General features: G+C 62.0%; 2 protein-coding genes across 2 annotated transcripts; one reads left to right on the plus strand and one right to left on the minus strand.

Annotated features, from left to right (window-relative positions):
* The first annotated feature begins 542 nt into the window (after positions 1-542).
* DDOST (dolichyl-diphosphooligosaccharide--protein glycosyltransferase non-catalytic subunit) lies at positions 543-6,195 on the plus strand. The gene is made up of 11 exons (XM_008265768.4): positions 543-875; positions 1,017-1,127; positions 2,638-2,724; positions 3,595-3,698; positions 3,819-3,913; positions 4,228-4,321; positions 4,533-4,681; positions 4,961-5,108; positions 5,413-5,533; positions 5,641-5,747; positions 5,832-6,195. Exons 1-11 carry the CDS (start codon positions 722-724, stop codon positions 5,979-5,981), a joined length of 1,320 nt encoding a protein of 439 aa, XP_008263990.2. The 5' UTR covers positions 543-721; the 3' UTR covers positions 5,982-6,195.
* Positions 6,196-6,519: 324 nt separating this feature from the next.
* Positions 6,520-21,438, minus strand: PINK1 (PTEN induced kinase 1). Its single transcript, XM_008265769.4, has 8 exons — positions 20,954-21,438; positions 14,066-14,350; positions 13,212-13,312; positions 10,589-10,771; positions 10,115-10,278; positions 9,837-9,964; positions 9,362-9,598; positions 6,520-7,410 (listed from the first exon to the last, which is right to left on the minus strand). The coding sequence occupies exons 1-8, from the start codon at positions 21,338-21,340 to the stop codon at positions 7,150-7,152; spliced, it is 1,746 nt and encodes a 581-aa protein (XP_008263991.3). The 5' UTR covers positions 21,341-21,438; the 3' UTR covers positions 6,520-7,149.
* Positions 21,439-21,644: the final 206 nt, after the last annotated feature.

Raw genomic sequence — 21,644 nt, forward strand, 5'->3', positions numbered from 1 at the left:
GCTGTGCGGAGGGAAGCCCAGGACAGGGACCTGCAGGGCCAGCGACGGGGCGGGGCGTGAGGCCTGAGACCCCACCGAACAGTGCACCGGCACAGCGGGTTTGGATTAGACTCGCTCGGCCAGCCCACTACTCATCCAGCCTGGGACACCACGCCGGGCAGGGGCAGGCATCGGCGGCGGCTCCAAGTGCCCCAGTTCCCGATTCATTTCCCGACTCCTTGGGTCCCAGAGATGGTGGTGGCGCCTGGGTTCTAGTCCCGACGCTGCCCTAGAGTAGTGAGGACCACGGAGGTGGTCAGGGTGGCCCCAAAGTCGTTCCGGCACGGTAAGGCCGGGGGCAAAAGCAGTCTAATAAGCAAGCCGCAGGGACCACGGGGTCCTGCCAGCGGGCGGGCTCGGGACCAGGGCAGGAACGAGGGCCACTAGGCCTTGCTGATTGGCTGCGGCTGCAGAGCTGTCTCTCTCGGATTGAGCCTTTTCCGCTGAGGGGCGGGGCCTCGCGCCCCTTCCACCAATAGGCTCCCGAGACTCCATCTTCAACCGGGGCACTTCCGGCGGGCTCTCGGCTCCTTACCGCCAAAGCCGCCGCTCGGGCAGCCCCCGACCCCGCGTAGCCTGATCACTTCCGGGTGGCGCTCCACGGCCGCCCAATCGCCGCTCGCGGCCGTGGAGGGGGCACTTCCGGTGTCCAGGTGCTGGGCTCTTGGGCTGGAGGAGGAACATGGACCCCGGCATCGCGGCCCGAGCTCGGTGGCTCTTGTGGGTGCTGCTGCCCTTGCTTGGCTCGGCCTTCGCCAGCGGCCCCCGCACCTTAGTGCTGCTGGACAACCTCAACCTGCGGGAGACGCACTCGCTTTTTTTCCGAAGCCTGAAAGGTGAGCGCGGGCTCCTAGGGGACGGCGGCTGAGCGCCGGGGGTCGGAAGGGCCGGCCTGGTGGGCCGGGGGCGCGCTGTCGGCGGCAGGGCTTTCCCTCTGCGTCCCGTGTGCCTCAGTTCCCCGCTGGCTTCTCTTCTAGACCGCGGCTTTGAGCTCACTTTCAAGAGCGCCGATGACCCCAGCCTGTCCCTCATTAAGTACGGGGAGTTCCTCTACGACAACCTCGTCATCTTCTCCCCCTCGGTGGAAGGTAAGGGAGCCGGGGGCCGAGGCCCATCGCCAGGCGAGCGCTTTCTTCCGGGTCTTGGTCGTGGCTGGCTCCCGGCATGGGCCGCCGCTCGGCAGGGAGAGGGGAGCGTCCGGTTCGGGCCCGGGCCCGGGCGCCCACGCCCTGGAAGACGCAGCTGAGGACCGTGAGTCCGGTGCGGCCACGCGCGGCGGAAGCCGGGGCCCTGGCGTCCCGCGTGGAGGGGACGGCGCGCGGCCTGGACGTGGCCACTGCAGATCACAGCCTGGGGCGGAGCGGCCCAGCAAGTCCCTGGTCTCCGCTTGGACAGAGCGAGGGTCTGAGCCTCCCCTGAGCTCCTGTCGCTCCCAGCCGCATGTGCCTTTGGAGTTGGAGGCCAGAGTGCTGGGGTGGCTGTGGCCCCAGAGCATCAGTTAGGAAGACCCGGGTGTGCTGGGTTTCTGTTGTGGGTGATCTGCCGTGACAGCGCCATCCCCAGGTTCGCAAGCGGTTTCAGATGCGCATCTCACACAACTAAGTGGGAGTGATGGGGCCTCGGAAGCCGCAGGGGACCCGACGTGGCCTCAGCGCGGGTGACGAGTCTGAGTGAGTGTAGCACTTCCACGGGACCCCACGCGGCCCGCCACATACACAGGCCCACACCCAGGGGCAAAGGGTTCCGAACCCGATGGCATCCGCACTGCCTGTGTTCAGACTTGGACACTGGTCACTGTGCCTACACAAAGCGGCTTTGTGTTCCGGCAGCGGTCGGGCTTAGTGATCTAGAGGAGCAGGAGCACGGGAGGGTGTGGGCGGGCTTGCCCTGCTGCGCCAGGGACAGAAGCATCCCGGGAGTTTGGTCGCCACAGGGTCCTGACTCCTCCCCTTGGGTGCCGAGGGGTGGCTGCATTTCGCCAGCTGCACAACACCGGCCCCAGGGACGACTGCATTTTTTCTTTTTTTATTTGATAGTTACAGACAGGGAGAGACAGAGAGAGGTCTTCCACCTGCTGGTTCACTCCCCAAATGGTCGCAATGGCTGGAAGCTGGGGCTATCTGAAGCCAAGAGCTTCTTCCAGGTCTCCCACGTGGGTGCAGGGGCCCAAGCACTCGGGCCATCTTCCACTGCTCTCCCAGGCCATAGCAGAGAGCTGGATAGGAGAGGAGCAGGCCCAGGACTGGAACTGGTGTCCACATGGGATGCCGGTGCCACAGGCAGAGGCTTAGCCCACTACGCCACAGTGCCGGCCCCAACGATTTTATATGTGACTTGAAGTATGTGCAGCTAAATTGACAAATGGAATTACGTGTTTGGCTAGGAAGTTTGACCAGAATTTAAATCTGAGCCATTATTTGAATCTGCTGTGGATCGGTGGACGCTTGCCCTTTATGGAGTAAAATAGAGAAACCCGCTCTCTATTTGGGCTGCAGGGGGCGCTGCCCTGGGATTGGCTGTGGGTGATCTGGAGTCCCTCAGATTTTAGCCAGCAGAGGGGAAGCCTCCTGGGTCACCGTGTCCGGTGCCTTCTTTCAGATTTCGGAGGCAACATCAACGTGGAGACCATCAGTGCCTTCATTGACGGCGGGGGCAGCGTCCTGGTGGCTGCCAGCTCAGACATTGGTAAGGCTGACCTGGGACATTCCGGTGCTGTCCATCTCCCCAAGGAGTTGGGGGACACCAGGCCAGGGAGTCAGCGACAGAACTGCAGAGTGTTCGACAGCCAGGCCCTGCTCTGCCGTCCTGTGACCCGCGACGGTGGGGTGCGGATCTGTGAGGCCTGGCACCCTCCCAGTGACAGTGGGGTGTGGATCTGTGAGGCCTGGCACCCTCCCAGCGACAGTGGGGTGCGGATCTGTGAGGCCTGGCACCCTCCCAGTGACGGTGGGGTGCGGATCTGTGAGGCCTGGCACCCTCCCAGTGACAGTGGGGTGCAGATCTGTAAAGGCTGGGGACCCTCCCAGCTGGGCTCTTCCCTCTGGAAAGAGTGGCCAGTCGGGTGAGGCTAATTGGACAGCACCAAAGCACTGGACAGATTTCTGTTTCCTCAGATTTCCAAGGCACCCACAAGTAGAGAGCGGTGTCAGGAGCCCCACGTACCGGCCACTCTGCTGCGGCAGTGAACAGCCTGGCCAGGCTGTCCATTTGCTAAAAACCAGCCGATTTCTAAAAATCTCTACTCCTAATGGGTGCCCAGGTGGGTGTCTCGGTGGAGTGACAGCACGGAGCAGAGGAGGCAGGGGCCCAGCTCCCCGGGTGAGGGCGCTGCGTTCCTGGGGAGGGGCTTTTCGCGCGGAGCCAACTCTGCGTGTTGGAGGAGGGCAAGGGCGCGGTGGTGGTTGGGTCAGTTCAGATGCTGTCCCCGGGGCCCCCCAGGGCCAAGCCCTGCCTGATGCAGCTCAGGCTTCAGGGCCGGCCAGCGGAGGGTGCCCTGAGGAAGCAGGACAGGTGGCCCCGCGTGGGCTCAGCCAGGCACCTGTGGGGTCTGTGCAGGTGACCCGCTTCGAGAGCTGGGCAGTGAGTGCGGGATTGAGTTTGATGAGGAGAAAACAGCCGTCATCGACCACCACAACTACGACGTCTCGGACCTCGGCCAGGTAAGTTTCAGGCACGCACAGCAAAGCTCGGCTTAGCCCAGAAACCAAGAGGGAGCCAGGAGGCCTCCCTGGCGCGGGACAACCTTTTCCTGAGCCCCGTCTGACCTCTGACCTCTGCAGCACACACTCATCGTGGCCGACACCGAGAACCTGCTGAAGGCCCCGACCATTGTGGGGAAGGCGTCCCTGAATCCCATCCTTTTCCGAGGAGTTGGGTGAGTGAGCGGACACAGCCGGAGCTTTCAGTTTTGGGAGCCAGGCCACAGCTGGGGTTCTTTGGGGGCACCCCTGGCCCCGGAGGATACAGAGGTCGATGTCTGATCCCGGGTCAGGCCCTGTAGCTGCTGCAGAGTTGGGTTCTTTGGGGGCACCCCTGGCCCCAGAGGATACAGAGGAGGTCGGTGTCTGATCCCGGGTCAGGCCCCGTAGCTGCTGCAGCGTCGCCTGTGGAGAAGGGTGGCCTGGGGGGAGGGGGGCCCTTGGGAGCCAGGTCCTGGGTCCCCGTCAGGCTGCTGTCCTTCCCCCACAGGATGGTGGCCGACCCCGACAACCCTCTGGTGTTGGACATCCTGACGGGCTCCTCTACCTCCTACTCCTTCTTCCCGGATAAACCCATCACCCAGGTGAGGGCCTTGGCAGCCCTGCGGCCTGCGGCCTCTAGGCCCAATGGCGGGCTTTCTGTCTGAAAACAGGTGCAAGGTGGCAGCGTGGGTGGGGGCACAGCGGCCGGACCTCAGGGTCCTCCCCGGGTGCCATCTGCTGTCCCGCCCTAGGGCCTGACGGCTTTGCCCTCTCCCTGGCGCCGCGGGGCTGACGGCCCGGTTCTGTTGCCAGTACCCGCACGCCGTGGGGAAGAACACCCTCCTCATCGCTGGGCTCCAGGCCAGGAACAATGCCCGCGTCATCTTCAGCGGCTCCCTCGACTTCTTCAGCGACGCCTTCTTCAACTCAGCCGTGCAGAAGGCCACGCCTGGTGCCCAGAGGTGGGGGCTGGGCTGGGGGCGTGGCCTGCAGGGTCTGGGGGCGGTACTGAGTATCTTCAGGGGCTTGCAGATGGCTTGATGATGTCACTACTGGTATCGTTGCTCCAGACTGTTGTGGTAATGACCCATCCCGGCCCTCGCCACGTTCCCTTTAGAAAGCTTACTGCAGGTAACAGCCGGAGCAGCGCCACCCACACGTCACGCTGTTCTCCGTCCCCTCCGACTGGTGGCACAGGAGACGCCGGCCGTGGTGCCCGAGCCTCTCCTTTCCCTCCGCAGGTATCCACAGACGGGCAACTACGAGCTGGCCGTGGCCCTGTCCCGCTGGGTGTTCAAGGAGGAGGGCGTCCTCCGCGTGGGGCCCGTGTCCCATCATCGAGTGGGCGAGACCTCTCCCCCCAACGCCTACACCGTGACTGACCTGGTGGTAAGAGCCCCAAGGCCTGGCTGGGGTGCTTCTGCTCAGCTCAGACGTGTTCCTTGAACCCTCTGAGCAGGGCCCGAGGGGCCTGACTAAGGATGGTGACCTCTGCCCCTGGGGTCAGTCGAGGTGCAGAGCCTGGCCCTGGGAGCTGAGTGGCTTGGGTCAACTTCAGTGGCACACGGACTAAGGGACCTGGGCCTGTGGCCAGCACGGATGTGGGGTGGGTGGTGGGCAGGGCCTCAGGCTCAGCCCTGTGTGCAGTCGCTGCGGCTGACCCACCTCCCCCCCGCCCCCACCCCCGCCCCAGGAGTACAGCATTGTCATCGAGCAGCTCTCGAATGGCAGGTGGGTCCCCTTCGACGGCGATGACATCCAGCTGGAGTTCGTCCGCATTGATCCTTTCGTGAGGACCTTCCTGAAGAGGAAAGGTGGGTGCGGGGGAGGCGGTGTGCTGCGGCCCGCGACGCGCGCTCACGCAGCCCGCGACACGTGCTCTGGACACGCCTTCGGCTATTTGTGCCGGCTCTTTCCCCAGGTGGCAAATACAGCGTCCAGTTCAAGTTGCCCGACGTCTACGGCGTGTTCCAGTTTAAAGTGGATTACAACCGGCTGGGCTACACGCACCTGTACTCGTCCACGCAGGTAGGCCATGGGCCCGTGTTGGGCCTGCGCGGGCCGCGCTCGGGCCTCCCGGCGGCCGGGGCCTGGCACGCTGTCCCGTTGCAGGTGTCGGTGCGGCCGCTGCAGCACACGCAGTACGAGCGCTTCATCCCCTCGGCCTATCCCTACTACGCCAGCGCCTTCTCCATGATGGTGGGGCTCTTCATCTTCAGCGTGGTCTTCTTGCACATGAAGGAGAAGGAGAAGTCAGACTGACGGGCCTCGGCCTGGGACTCCTGGCAGCGTGCACGTGGGGTTTGTCGGGGTGGGGTTTTTATTTTTTAAGCCGTGGGAAGCGCACGGCCTTACCTCAGCGGGAGATGGGGGTGGGGGCAGGGAATTGTTTCAGTGTGGTTCTCCAGCCTGCGCTACCGGGTGACACCCTGCAGGCGTGGGCGCTTGTCGCAAATAAAAGGAGAGCTGCCCCCGAGCCAGCGGCCCGTGCTGTCCCTGTCGCCAGCGGCTGCATTCCGGAGTCTGGTTTCTCACTGCTGCCCGAGACGGAGCTCTGCTCCTCAGCCACGACATGGCCACGTCCTGGCTTTGCAAGGGCGGATACACGGCCGGGGTGCTGACCGCTGAGATACAAAATCGAGCGGCAGCTTGCCTGGCTGACCTTGACGTCCACCTTGCTTTAGGCAATAGCTGTGTTCCCAGAAAACACATAAATCGCAGTCTTCCCCGGTGACCTTGCCCTGCGAAGTCTTCTCACATCAGGGTGTAAGAACGGAAGCAACATGCAGTCCAGCCGCACTCGTTTCTGCAGTTGTAACTGCATTTAATGTTGCACTGTAGGGCACCAGCACGCCTAGAACACCAGAGCTAACTCCCACGGCGTTTCTCCCTGCCGCTGCGCAGGATTCATGCGGTAGCAGGAGGAGCAATGCGCTCTCCAACACACCGGGCTGTTGACACAGACTGCGGGCGTGGTCCACCCGACCCCCAGCCCCTGCAGGCCTCCCACCGAATACACTGCCTCATGCAAGTGTGCGCCTCTGCCCAGGTGGCCTGTGTGGGTGAGGCCAGTGTCACAGCCGCACTGGCCAGGACAGCTGCTGCCTTCGGTGTGGACCCTCCGCAGCCTGGCTGCGCCCTGCTGTTCACCTGTGTGTTTGTTCGTCTGACCCTCTGTGGAAAGCTGACCACACCCTCGTTTAGAGCAGTGTCTAGTTTTGTTAGCCAGAACCAAGGTGCACACGGCTCACAGTGCCCGTTCCGAGTCACACAGCTGGGGTGAGGCCACTCTCTGAACATGGCCTCCCCAGTGGCTGCCCAGCCCCCTGCCATCCATCTCCGACCCCCTCCCCGCTCACACAGGAGCCCACCCTCAGCATGCACAGACCTGCACCACACAGATGCTGCCAGGCTCCCTGGTCGTCCCCAGCTATGCGCAGAGCTGCCCCGGGGCCGCCCTCCATGCGCGGAGCAGCAGGGCCGCTTGGCAGAGCGCCTCACACTCCAGGCTGGCCAGAAAGAGCACCTTCATCTTCGTCTCCACACAGCTCCTCCCGGCCAGCATGGCGGCGGCTGACTGCTGGAGGAGCCAGCCCACCACCCGGTCCAGCTGCAGGTTCTTCAGCGCCAGGATCTGCTCCCCCCACAGGCTTAGGTGCAGCACGTTGGCGGCAACTCGGGCGGACGGCCTCTGCGACAGGAAGGGAAACTGAGGCTCGGGAGCCCGAAGCTGCCCAGCCCTACCCTCTCCCCGCTGACAGATCCTGGCTGCTGTCCCTCCATGTGTGCAGCACGGGGTGGGGGGGGGGGTAGCACACGTGTACGTGCGCCGGGGTGGGTGTGGCCTCACCACTCCAGGTGGGGCTGTTAACTATTAAACCTTCACCGACACCTCCCCTGGGCCGTGAGCGGTTGGTGGCAGGCGTCCCTCGGCTGTGCACCAGGCTGGCCCCAGCTCAGACTTGACTGTATTCCGTCAATGTTGATTTCACAACGTCCAGATCTGCTCTGCAGTGTCCCCGTCTGATTAGGTCTGGCTGCTTCCATCAGCCACGAGTCCCATTGTCAAGCATTTCTGAAAACTGCATCCTTTTCCCCCTTAGTGACTTCAAAAAAGACCTGTCTGGGGGCCGGCGAAGTGGCACAGCAGGTTAAGCTGCTGCCTGCCAACGCCAGCATCTCAGGAGCGCTGGTTTGGGTCCCAGCCGCTCCACTGCTGACCCAGCTCCCTGCCCGAGTGCTGGGAAGCAGCAGCAGGTGGCCCAAGAACTTGCCACCCACATGGGAGACCCACACGGAGTTCCAGGCTCCTGCTGTGGCCCGGCCCAGCCCCGGCCATTGTGGCCACTTGGGGGAGTGAACCAGTGGAAGGAAGATCTGTCTTGGCTCTCAGTGCCTCTCTCTTGTGTTTATTTACTTGAAAGCAGAGTGACAGAGAGGAGAGAGCACACCCACACACACGAGTGACTGATCCGTCTGCTGATTCAGTCCTCAAATGCTCACAGTAGCCAGGCATAGGCCAGGCCAAAGCTGGGAGCCTAGGCCCACGGCTGGGTCTCCCATGTGGGTGGCAGGGACCCGAGTAGCCAGGCCATCATCTGCTGCCCCCGGATGCGTTACAGGGAGCTGTCAGGCGCAGAGAAGCCTGGACTGACACCAAGCACTCGACGCGGGAGGCGGACACTGCCCACTGTGTCACAACACCTGCCCCAGTGACAAGGCAATTAAAGCCAAGAAAAGAACTGTTAGAATTCCAGAACTCTGGGGGCCGTGCTGCAGGGTAGCAGGTAAAGCCCCAGGCTGTGACACTGGCACCAAATGGGCACAGGTTTGAGTCCCGGCTGCTCCACTTCCAACCCTGCTAATGGCCTGGGCAAGCAGTGGAAGATAGCGCGAGTGCTTGGGCCGCTGCAGCCACATGGGAGGCCTGGAAGCAGCTCCTGGCTCCTGGCTGTGGCCTGGCCCAGTGCTGGTTGTTGGCGGTCATCTGGGGAGTGAATCAGCAGGTGGAAGATCTCCCTTTCTTTAACTTTCAAATAGATAAATCTTTTTTTTTTTTTTTTGACAGGCAGAGTGGACAGTGAGAGAGAGAGACAGAGAGAAAGGTCTTCCTTTGCCGTTGGTTCACCCTCCAATGGCCGCCGCGGCCGGCGCGCTGCGGCCGGCGCACCGCGCTGATCCGATGGCAGGAGCCAGGAGCCAGGTGCTTTTCCTGGTCTCCCATGGGGTGCAGGGCCCAAGCACCTGGGCCATCCTCCACTGCACTCCCTGGCCACAGCAGAGGGCTGGCCTGGAAGAGGGGCAACCGGGACAGAATCCGGCGCCCCGACCGGGACTAGAACCCGGTGTGCCGGCGCCGCTAGGCGGAGGATTAGCCTAGTGAGCCGCGGCGCCGGCCTCAAATAGATAAATCTTAAAAAGGATTTGAGAACTCTACTGATTTAGTGGCTTGCCCTCCCCCTCCCCCCGCCTCCGCCCCCCGGCCCCCCCCCCAATGAAATCTTCCAGCTCTCTGTATGGGGCCTTTGTATGAGAGGGAATCTGTGCGTCCCTGCGGTGCTGGGCCAAACCCCTCCTTTGGCCCGGGGTGTGAATGCAGCTGCTGTCCATACAGCCCCCCAGGAGCCTGGGTGCAGCCTCACCTTGGCTGGCTCTCGCTGGAGCAGGGACTTCACCAGCTGCCTGGCGTCCGGGGGCACCGACGGAGGGAGGGCAGGCAGCTGGGCCTCCTGGTAACTGCGGCTCTCGAGGCGGGCCCTGCCCTGGCCGTAAAAGGGGTTGGCGAGCCCGAAGATCTCGTAGGCAATCGCGCCCACTGCCCAGGCGTCGGCCTTGCTGTAGTCAATCACCGTCCTGGGGCCAGGACAGGCCGTGGACACCTGATCAGAAAGCAGGAGCCGAGTCGTGCTGCGGGCAGGTCCCCCGGCCCCTGGGAAGGAGCTGAGTGAGCTGCGGCTCAGCCCGGAAGAACTGGCTCGGGGCAGGTTAAAGCAAAGGGAAGGCGCCTGTGCCAGCTCACGGCTCAGAGGTGGGAGTGTGGGGTAAGCCCCAGGGCTCGGGTCTCGCCCGGTCACTCGGTGGGAACCGGTGACGCCGAGGGCACACGGCGGGACTCACCTCCGGAGCCATCAGGCAGCCGTTGCCGCCCCGATCCACGTACCAGCTGGTGAACGGCAGCTGCAGGCCGACGTGCTCGTCAGCCAGACAGCAGCCGAAGTCGGTGATCACCAGCCAGGGACAGCCGTCTAGGAAGACAAAGTGGGCAGAGGTCAGTGACTGGCGTGCCCCGCCCCCCGCCCTGTGTTGGCGAGGCCTCGATGGGTGTCTGTTCCCCAGAGGGCTGAACAGGGGGGCCCCGGGGGCTCCCCATGCCTGCAGATCCCCGCTGCGCCCACCTGCGTCCAGCTCCACGAGGATGTTGTCAGACTTCAGGTCTCTGTGTGCGATGCCCTGCTGCACCAGGTGAGCCACGCCCTCCAGCAACTGCAGGGTCATCACCGTGGCCAGGCGGGGGCTCGGGGTGTTCACGCGAAGGTACTGGCGCAGGGTGCAGGGGTAGCTGGTGCCGAGGGCACATCACCGTTAGGCTCCGCCTCCCCTCTTCCCCTTCCCCGAGCTGTCCTTCTGTCCCGCCCCCACATGGAACTTAGGATGTTGGGCTCACGCGGTCACTGAGAAGCCCATTACAGCATCGCTGGGCGGGACAGAGGGTGAGGGGGGGAAGGCCAGCCACAGAGCAGGGACAGTCACCCAGGAGCTTTCTTCCATGACGGCCACCCCAAAGGGAACAGCTCCCCAGGCAGCCCTGTCCCTCTGCACGGCCGTCCTCCCGCAGGGGCGCCCTGGGGCCTGCCGGGCCCGCCACTCACTTCTTCATGACGAGGAACAGCGTCCGTCCGTGGCCCAGGCCCTCAGGGTGGAGGCGTGGGGGCAGCACGTCAGGGTAGTCGACCAGGGCCCCCGGCAGCAGTGGTACAGACGAGGTGAAGGCGCGGAAAACCCGGATGATGTTGGGGTGAGGGGCCAGCCACTTGGGACGTCCCTTGGATTTTCTGTTGGGCCGAGTGGCCAGGACCAGACAGGACAGAAAGAAAGGAAACAGCCTGAGGCCACGGCAAGCTCCGGCACTCCATCCACTACTCCTCCATCAAACATTTTTGTAGATTTAGTACCCGCCACGACGGTGGGGAACACACGGTGATGTCCAGGCCACCCTGCGGCCCCCTGCCCACTGCCCGGCTCTGCTTCCCAGGGCAGAACACAGTGGGCAAGAGGCCTGGAATCAGACTGCCTGGTGTGGATTCCAGGTCTGCCCCCTGAGCCAGCCCTTGGCCAGCTGGTACACTGAGGCCGCTGAGGGGTGTCAAGTGCCTAGGGTCACCTGTTAGCTGTCACGCAGCACAGACAAGGTGCTAGCAGGCCGGGGAGTCCCCGCCCAGGCGACCGTGGTGCAGCAGGGGAGGGCCCCACTGACTTCACTGTGCAATGGTTAAGGCAGGGACCTGGCCTGAGCTGACCTATTCCAGGCTCCAGCGCCGCCTCTGTGGGAGGACTGGCGGGCACAGATGCACTTAGCAGCAGGGATGTCAGCTGCCTGCCTGCCACTCCTGCTCCAGGAAGCCCAGCTGACATCCTGGCCGAGACCCAGGGGCTGCCTGCCGGGCACCAGCCCCCAGGACGGGTGCCTGCTCCAAGGGCAATGGGTCTACAGTAACATGGGAGTCGGTGGGGGGTGCGGCCACGCACGTGCTAAGCTGCTGCGTCAGGAGCCGTCCGTCCTGGGGCAGCTTGGCGGAGTGGAGGGGTAAGTGCAGACGGATGACGGAGAAGCAGGAGGTGCACCTCGCGGGGGGCTCCTAGGAGGTGCAGGCAGGGGACACTCCCGGGGGCTTGTGGGGCAGAGCTGCTCCCGCCACAGCCGTCCTGCACTCCATGGATATGCGCCTATGGCACAGCCGGACGGCAGCGAATCTACAAAGACGTCTGATTTATGACTAAATGGTGGGGGGCTGGCTGTGGCGTAGCAGATAAAGCTGCAGCCTGCTGGCGTCCATATGGGCGCCAGTTCGAGACCCAGCTGCTCCACTTCTGATCTAACTCTCTGCTATGGCTCCTGGCTTCAGACTGGCGCAGCTCTGGCTGTTGTAGCCATCTGGGGAGTGAACAATCGGACAGAAGATCTCTCTCTCTCTCTCTGCCTTTCTGTAACTCTGCCTTTCAAATAAATAAATAAATATTAAAAAAAAGACTACATGGTGGGTTGGCATTGTAGCACAGTGGGCAAAGCCACCACCTGTGACGCTGGCATCCCATGTGGGTGCCAGTTCAAGTCCTGGCTGCTCCATTTCCGATCCAGCTCTCTGCTAATGTGCCAGGGAAAGTAGTGGAAGATGGCCCAAGTGCTTGGGTCCCTACTCTTGTGGGAGACCCAGAGGGGGCTCCTGGCTTCGCTCCGGCCCAGTGCTGGCCATGGCAGCCGTCTGGGGAATGAACCAGCAGATGGAAGACTCTCTGACTCCCCCCTTCTCTGCAACTCTGTGAAAATCAATCTGGGGGGGGGGCTGGATGACGATTCATGCTGTGAAATGACAGAGGGGCGTCAGGCAGGTGACATCACAGCAGTGAGGATTCACGTCCGCCCTGGGCAGCTGTTTCCTGCACAGAGGGCTGGGGAGGGGAGGGCGGCAGCACCACGCTCCTGGGGCCCAGCAGGGACTCAGCCACCCGGGACTCTTCCAGGCCACAGGGCTTCTCCATGCCTATCCCCACACGTCGCTGTCTTCCTGCGCCTGACGGGACTGAGATGGGAAAGCCAACCCTCCACTCTGTCACCAGCACCGCAGCTGTCCCGCGGCTCCCTGGGGGGCGCCGCTGACCCAGCCGGCATTTGCAGAGCCGGCCTGGCCTGCAGGCTGCCGTGCACCGTCCAATCAGCTCTTCCCTCAGCTGAGAACACCCTCCACAGGGAGCACGCGCTCCCTCCGCGTGGCCTGGCCCTGCAGGGAGCGTACGGCCTACCGGGCACCTGGGCAGACGCTGCCCTGGCACTGCCAACACTGGCTCTGCTCTGCGCTGCGCTGGCCGGGCTCTGCCCACACGCAGGACTCTGGCACGACACAGCACTCTGGTGCCGGCAGCGCAGGGAGCTGCTGGTGCAACGGGCCCCGAGCGGGCGTAGCCACTAGGTGGCGCTGCACACCGCTTAGGAGGAGTCTGGGGCCTCGTCCACTTCCCCCGCGTTTGGAACTGGGCATTTGCGAGTGGCCTTTCTCCCCTGCTCTGATGTGAATTCGCCATCTGCATCAGCTGGGGCCACGTGATCTGAAATCTTTGCCAAGCTAAATTCTCCCCCGACTGAAAACCCGCCTGATCAAATGATTCGGGAAACATTTGTTGCTGTGTCACATCTGGCATCGCGCTGAGTGCGGGGACCCAGGCGATGACTTGGCTCTCAAAGAACTCAGCTGGCCAGGTGGGGGGGGGGGCGCTCACCTGTGCGTGACCGCTCCGTACTCCCCGGCCAGGGCCACTCGGCTGGCTGGGACGAGCTCCTGGCTCATGGTCCTGAAGATGGCCTCGCTGGAGGAGCCGGCCTGCAGCGGCAGCAGGAAAGACCAGGGTTACACAGACGCGGCCGCGTGCCTGGGGCCAGCTCTGACCTTCAGGCGGAGGAGGCAACGCTGTGAGGTGGGAAGCCAAGCCTCCACACTCCCGGTCCCAAGGCCCGCATCCCAGCCAGAAACTGCACGCGCCGGTATGGAGCGCGGGGGGCCGGGCCGCTCTCTGCCTCCGCCGTGGGTGCGTGTTCTGAGCAGGGGCGTGCCAGGGGTGGATTAATTCTCTAAACCCAACCTCGACGGGTGGGGAAAGATTCCTCTAACAGACAGACCCACGCTCATGTCGGGGAAAGTATTCTACTTGCCAGGGCCTTCCGAGAGCTGAGAGCGGGGCTGACAGGCGAGGCCTCCAGCTGGGGGTGGGGGTGGGGCGGGGGGGCCGGCTCCTCGCCAGCATGGTGGTGGTTCCAAGCAACGGCCGGCCAGACGTGAGCCCACCGATGGGTCTGGAAGCCACTGGTGCGGGCACTCGCTCCTGCGTGGCCCACAGACCCACTGCACTGGCACCCCCCAGGAGCTGGCTCCAGAGGCAGGACCCGAGGCCCCCCCCTGAGCTGCTCAGTCCCAGGTGGCTGCGGACAGGTTACAGGGAGCTCTGGACCCCGGGAGAGATGGCGAGGGGGCGGGGCCACACGTTCCCTAGCTCCCGCCCGGAGGACCCTCCCCAGGGCCCACCAAGACCCCGCGCTGTGGGCGACGCCGACTCAGCAGAGGAAGGGCCGCCCTTACCGAGATGTTCCACATCATCTTGATGGCCAAGGGAAAGGCAGGGGTGGCGGGAGCGTGCGCCTCCTGGGCTCCTGCTGCCGCGGGATCCGGGCCGCTCCCCGGGCGCCGGGCACCCTGTGCCACCTCCAGGCGCACAGGCAAGGCGGGCATGGCGGCTTCGTAGACGGCGGCGCTGCAGCCCTTGCCGATGGGCTGCCCGATCAGGTACTCCTCCAGCTGGAAGCCCTGCCGGCGCCTGGCGGCCAGCGGGTCGGCCTCCAGCCTGCTTCTCTGGGTGAAGATGGCCTGCGAGGGAGAGAGCGCTCCGTGAGCCAGGGAGCCGGGAAGGGAAGGAAGAGAGCCGGCGGGGAGAGGTGTTCCGAGGCAGGGGCCTCACACCCACAGTCCCAGAGTCCATAAAAACCCAACCGCACCGGGCCTGACTGCTCCCCGGGGCTCGGGCCACTCTGCCTGAGCACATTTTCACGTCCTTTCCCTGCACCGCGATGACAGGCACAGCCCAGTGTGGCGGGGGCGAGGTCAGGACGTCTGAGTCCCGGGGACACATGGTCCTCTGCTGCCCCCACCCCGGCAGTCCTGCAGCCGCCTGACTGTGCAGCCGGCTCCCCACAGGGCCCTGGCCCTGGCCCCGCGGCAGGCAAGCAGATGAGACCAGGCGCGCCCCGGAGCAGTCACTCAGCCCTGCCTGGCTGTTGCTGCCTCTCGGGCCTCTGGTGGGTCACCCGGTTCAGTACAGGTTCTGCCAGGGGCAGGTGGCTGCTGGGCCCTGCGTGGTGCTAAGGAAACAGCCTATCCCCGAAACGCTGGGCTCGCCTCCGCGTCAGACTCAGGGCCGTCACCTCACCCGCCCAGGCGCTGCTTCCTCTCGGAGAGTCTCATATGCCGATCCCTCCCGACTCTCATCAGTCACCATGGGCACGAGGGCGCACCCACCTTTGTAGCCGGGCACCCATCTCCAGGCCTCCCATGCTTACGCCTTCACGGTTTCTGAACCAGACTGATCTGTGCTGCTCTCCCGTGTCCCTGTGCCATCCACACCTGCTGCCAGGTTCTCCGACACCTATCCTGGTGCCGTGCCAGGCTGCCTTGCGTGGTGGTGGCACTGGTCCCGCGCAGCCCCTCTCTGCACCAGTGCTCACGCCGTCCTCTGAGCCCACTTCTACAGCCTTCCTCTGCCTGGCTCACCAGAGTCACAAATTCACTCTATAAGCTAACATACTTAGCACTGTAACTTTGAACGTTTTAATAAAATTCAAGTCTATCTTCCCTTTCCTAGTCGTTTACAAATGAATAGGAAGCAGTATTTTTTAAAAAGATTCATTTATTTATTTGAAAGGCAGAGTTACAGAGAGGCAGAGGCAGAGCGAGAGCGAGAGCAAGAGAGAGAGAAAGATGTCTTCCATCTGCTGGTTCACTCCCCAGGTGGCCGCAATGGCTGGAGCTGCACCGATCTGAAGCCAGGAGACAGGAGCTTCTTCTGGGCCTCCCACATGGGAGCAGGAGCGCAAGGCCTTGGGCCATCTTTCACTGCTTTCCCAGGCCACAGCAGAGAGCCGGATCAGAAATGGAGCAGCCTGGACTAGAACCGGTGCCCATATGGGATGCTGGCACTGCCGGCCCCAAGCAGTATTTTGTGGAGCAATTCTGTACCAACTACGGCTTTGAAAAGGAGGCATATTTTTAAGCTTTTTTTTTTTAAAGCACTATTCGGGGCCGGCACTATGATGTAGTAGGTTAAGCCTCCGCCTGCAGCACCGGCATCCCATATGGGCGCCAGTTTATGTCCCAGCTGCTCCTCCTCTGATCCAGCTCCTGTATGGGCTGGGAAAGCAGTGGAGGATGGCCCACGTCCCTGGGCCCCTGCATCCGCATGGGAGACCCAGAAGGAGCTCCTGGCTCCTGGCTTTGGATCAGCCCAGCTGCGGCTATTGCGGCCATCCAGGGAGTGAACCAGTGGATGGAAGACCTTTCTCTCTGTCTCTCCCTCTGTCTGTAACTCTACCTCTGAAAGAAAGATATAAAATCTTAAAAAAAAAAAAAAAGTACTATTTACTTTTTTTTTTTTTTTTACATTTTTTACTTACTTGAGAAACAGAGTGAGAGTAAGTGAAAATGCTCCCATCCTCTGGTTCACTCCCAAATGTTCTGCCGGGGCTGGGCCAGGGCTGAAGCCAGGTGCTCAATCCAGGCCTCTTGTGTGGGTGGCAGGAGACCAATCACTGGGCCATCACCTGCCGCCCCCCAGGTCTGCGCCAGCAGGAAGCCAGAGTCAGGGTCACAGCTGGTACCCACTGCACACTCCGAGACACGGCTGTCTTACCTGCGGGGCCAAATGCCCACTCCTGTTTTTCTTTAAACTTTTTTCTTTGAAATAATTAATAGACTCAAAGGCAGTGACAAAAACAACCACAACCCAGTCCAAAGTGTTTCTGTACCCTTTGCCCGGCTTCCGATGGTGACAGCTCACGTAGCAGAAGCACAGTATCGAAACCAGCAAGAGTTTACTCCGTCATCACCTTCTTAAGATTGATTGATTGACTTACTTGAAAGGCAGTGAGAGAGAGAGAGAGAGAGAGAGAAATATCAACTGATCTTCCATCTACTGGTTCGTACCCCAAATGGCTCCAACAGCCGGGGCTGGGCTGGCTCAAAGCCACGAGTCTGGAACTCCACCTGGGTTTCCTGAGTGGGTGCAGGTGCACGAGCAAGGAGCTGGATCAGAAGTGGAGCAGGGCCAGCACTTGGCACAGTAGGTTAATCTCCTCTGCCTGTAGCGCTGACATCCCATATGGGCACTGGTTCAAGTCCCAGCTGCTCCTCTTCTGCTCCAGCTCTCTGCTATGGCCTGGGAAAGCAGTGGAAGATGGCCCGAGTGCTTGGGCCGCTGCACCCATGTGGGAGACCCAGAAGAAGCTCTTGACTCCTGGCTTCGGAATGGCCAGCTCCAGCCGTTGCGGTCATTTGGGGAGTGAACCAGCAGATGGAAGACCTTTCTCTCTCTCTTCTGTCTGTAACTCTACCTCTCACATAAATAATAAATAAAATCTTTAAAAAAAAAAAGTAAAGCAGCCAAGATTCAAACTGGCACTCATTTGGCATGCCGGCATTGCACGTGGCTGCCTAACTGGCTATGCCACAACGCCAGCCCGTCACTTTTTTTAGCCTGCACTGCGTGTGTGTGTGTGTGTGTGTGTGTGTCCCAAAGCAACTGTACCCCATGTACAGATTCCTGCCACCACCACCCGTCAGGATGTAGAACTGCTCCATGGACGGGGGAGGGGCCCTTCACACTGCTCTCAGCCTGTCCCGGGCCCCCTGAGCTGCCCTCCCTCTCCACACTTCCGGCCTGGAGGGAACGTATGGGCATGGACCCTCTGGTGTGTAAGCCCTTGGGACGTTTCTCACTGAGAATAACGCCCTCGAGGCTCAGTGAGGCGGTCACCCGGATCCACAGCTGCTTCCTCGTCTTCACGGCTCAGAGTATTTCATTATGGACGCACCGCTTGTGTGGCATCCCCGCGTCAGGGCCATCCGGGTTGTTCCGGCATTTCGGCTTTATGAATCGAGCTTTCAGGGCATTTCATCGTGCAGTGAACTTCAGAGCTGCCACGTGAGCCATCTTGAAGGGTCCAGCCCACAGCGCTAAGCTCGTTCACCCTGTTGTGCACCTCCATCCATCTCCTGAACTTAGTTGGCCTTGCAAGATGGAGACTCTGCCCCGTGAACAGGAACTGCCCAGTGCCCTCCGCAGCGCCCGGGAACCAGCCTTGCCCTTTCTGTCTCTGTGCCCGATGCTCTGGGGACCTCCAGGAGTGGAATCGCCGCTTACTGCCCGCAGCTCATCTCCAAGTTCATCCTTGTAGGGCAAGGTCAGCATTCCCTCCCTTTTCCAAGATTTATTTATCTGAATGGCAGAGTTACATGGAGGGAGGGACAGAGAGAGAGGTCTTCCATCTGCTGGTTCACTCCCCAAATGGCCGCAGTAGCCAGAGCTGGGCAGATCCGAAGCCAGGAGCCAGGAGCCTCTTCTGGGTCTCCCACGTGGGTGCAGGGGCCCAAGCACTTGGGCCGTTTTCCACTGTTTTCCCAGGCGCATTAGCAGGAAGCTGGGTCAGAAGTGGAGCAGCCGGGACGTGAACCGGCGCCCATGTGGGATGCCAGCACAGCACTGCCGCAGCACTTCCTCCCTTGTCAAGGCGGAATAACACCCCACACAGGGCACGCTCTGTGTGTCCACTCATCCAGTGACGGGCACGCGGGCGGCTTCTGCCTTTGGACCACATCAACAGTGGTGCTGCCGTGAGCAAGGGTTCCTGTCCCGGCTTCCATGTCTTCCGGCACACCCTCAGAAGCCAAGTGAGGAGCCAGGCTTGATTCTCCTTTAATCTTCTGAGGAACCACCAGAGTTTTCCAGCGCAGCTGACTGTGTACAGTCTTTGCAGGAACATGTTGTTGTCCCCCTGGGTAAATGCCCAAGACTGCAGCAACGGGTTGTAAGGTAGATCCATGTTCACTCTGACAGTAAACTGCCAAGTTCTTCTCCATTGTCCATGCCCATCCGCAATGGCCGAGCAATCCGCTGTCTCTGTATCCTCACTGCCCAGCAGTTGGTATTTTCGCTGGCTTTAATTTGGGCTCTTCTGTTACCTGTGCACTTTTTCAATGGCCACTGGTGCCGCCCACCTTCGCACACACCAACTCATCGTCTGACTCGCCCCCTGGACAAGCTCGTGCCGTTTACCTATCTTACATCCGAGTTTTGACTTTTTTCTTTTTCTTTTTAAGATTTATTTATTTGAAAGTCAGAGTTACACAGAGAGAGGAGAGGTGAGAGAGAGAGAGAAAGGTCTTCCATCTGATGATTCACTCCCCAGTTGGCCGCAATGGCTGGAGCTGCGCCAATTTGAAACCAGGCACTTCTTCCAGGTCTCCCACGTGGGTGCAGGGGCCCAAGGACTCGGGCCATCCTCCACTGCTTTCCCAGGCCACAGCAGAGAGCTGGATTGGAAGTGGAGCAGCCGGGTCTTGAACTGGCGCCTATATGGGATGCTCTTCAGGCCAGGGTGTTAACCTGCTGTGCCACAGCGCCGGCCCCTGACTTTTTTATTTTCAAGATTCATTTTATTTACTTGAAAGAGTTACAGAGAGAAAGAGAGGGAGAGACAGAGATCTTCTATCCATTGGTTCATTCCCCAAATGGCTGTAATGGTCAGGGCTGGGTCAGACCGAAACCAGTTCTTCTTCCTGGGCCAGGAAGCAGGGAGCTGGATCAGAGGAGCAGCTTGGACTTGAAGCAGAGCCCATATGGGATGCCGGCGCTGCAGGCGGAGGCTCAACCTTGTATGTCACAGCGCCGGGCCCTCTTTTTCCTTTTTTTAAACACAGCTCCATCTAAAGGCAGCAGCCACTATTCTATCCCCGAGCGGCGCCAGGTGGAACTTTAGCACTAGAATGGCAACATCCGCTGATCCTGTTCAAAAGAAATCCAACCCCTGAATTCTGTGATAGGAACAAATGGTAACTAAGTAGAGACTTTAAAACACAGGAGGGTGGGCCGGAGCCCGCCGGCACACCGGGTTCTAGTCCTGGTCGGGGCGCCGGATTCTGTCCCGGTTGCCCCTCTTCCAGGCCAGCTCTCTGCTGTGGCCCGGGAGTGCAGTGGAGGATGGCCCAAGTACTTGGGCCCTGCACCCTATGGGAGACCAGGAGAAGCACCTGGCTCCTGCCTTCGGATCAGCGCGGTGCGCTGGCTGCAGCGGCCATTGGAGGGTGAACCAACGGCAAAGGAAGACCTTTCTCTCTCTCTCTCTCACTGTCCACTCTGCCTGTCAAACACACACACACACACACACACACACACACACACACAGGAGGGGAAAGTGTGAGCTCAGGAGAAGGAACTGAAGCTTGGGAGGCGGGGTCCCTCAGACCACCAAGTCCCTTCAGTTTCAGGCAAGATTTGCCAAGGTTTCCATCAGCGGCTGCCTGTGGCAGAAGACAAGGACAGGGGCTGGGGACGAGGCTGATGTCACCTGTCACCCAGACTGCCCGGGGCGCAAAGACCAGACGCTATGGCGATGAGGAATCAGGACTGGAAACCAGGAGACAGCGAGACCCCGACTGGTCCTCGGCCCACCCGCTGTCACCGTCTGCTTCCACCTGCAGGACACAGGGGCTGCACCAACGCAAGGAGTGGTTCCGAAGCCCGTGAGAAATCGCACCTCCCTGGAAAAGGGAATTCTGCCAGCAGAGGGCCTGGGGGGCATGCGGCAAGACTGACACGTGCACCTGCCGTGAGCCAAGGCCTTAAAATAAACCGCTCTAAACACGCGGCTCACTGGCTGGGTTGGCAGGAGAACCCCGACTAGCGCAGCCTCCTCCCCACTGCGCGTGCGCGGCTGGCTCCGCACAGGTTACCTAGAACGTCGGAGCTGAGCGGCTAAACGGGGCAGCCTGGGTCTCGGCGAAGGACACAGGCTTCAGGCACGGTCCTGCAGTGGCTGTGTGACCTTGGGTAAGTCACACTACCTGAGCGCTTTCTCCTCCATAGACTGGGGACCACACCTACCTCCAGGGATAGGAATGCTATGATTTAGCGATCGTCGAATTTTAGAAAACTGGAACCACAACAGGGAAACAGTAAAAGAAGTGGGCGGTACTGGCCCCATATTAGGTGAAATAAACGAGAACCGTCAGCCCCCGCCCCGCCTTGCTCCGCAGCTCAGGGCCACGCCCCAGGCCACGCCCACACCCCATGCCCGCACCGCCCACGGGCTCAGGCTCCGCCCCCAGGACCGCCCCCACTCCAGTCCCACCGCCGCTGGCTCCAGGCCCGCGCCCAGACGGCCCCGCTCTTGTCGTGCGGGGGCCCGGCTCCAGCGCGCTCACCTGGATCTCCCGGCAGGCCGCGGCGGCCCGTCGGCTCTCCGCCTGCTTCTCCTCGATGAGGCCCAGGCCCAGCCCGAAGGCCAGAAAGACCGCCCGGCCGCGAGGGCCCGCGCCGCCCCGAGCCCGCATCGCGAACTGCCGCTGGAGCCGCGCCGCCAGCCCGGCCACCGACTGGCGGAAGAAGCGGTAGCGGTCGGGGAGCCCCAAGCCGCCCCCGCGCCGCTGCACGCCAGGCACCGCGTCCCGGCCCGGGCGCTCTACGCGGCCCCAGCCCGCCGCCGGGCCGGGGCGCCCCCAGCTGCAGGCCGGACCAGGCTTGGCTGTGAAGCGCAGGAGCAGCGCCCGGCCCAGCTGCAGGCCCCGGCCCAGTGCCTGTCGCAGCGCCATGGCGGCGCCGCGGCCCGGCCCCACCAAACGGGCGTCCCGGACCCGGGTCCCGGCAAACAACAAACTTGGGGGCGGTGTCTCTGCGCAAGCGCAGCCGCCGGGGGGCGGCTCCGGGGGCGGGGCTGGATGGCACGGGGGGCGGTGCCGGGGGCGGGGTGGCGCCGGGGCCGTTCGCGACGAGCGCGCACCTGCGCCGCGAGGATTTTCTGACCTTTCTCTCCTAGGTGGCATTTGGAGGGGTTGTGTGTTCCAGCCGAGTTCTACATGTAAACGTCTGTGTGCAATACGTAGGAACTAGAGAGTA

Source organism: Oryctolagus cuniculus, chromosome 7 (genome assembly GCF_964237555.1).
Source record: "Oryctolagus cuniculus chromosome 7, mOryCun1.1, whole genome shotgun sequence".
NCBI classification, from domain to species: Eukaryota; Metazoa; Chordata; class Mammalia; order Lagomorpha; family Leporidae; genus Oryctolagus; species Oryctolagus cuniculus.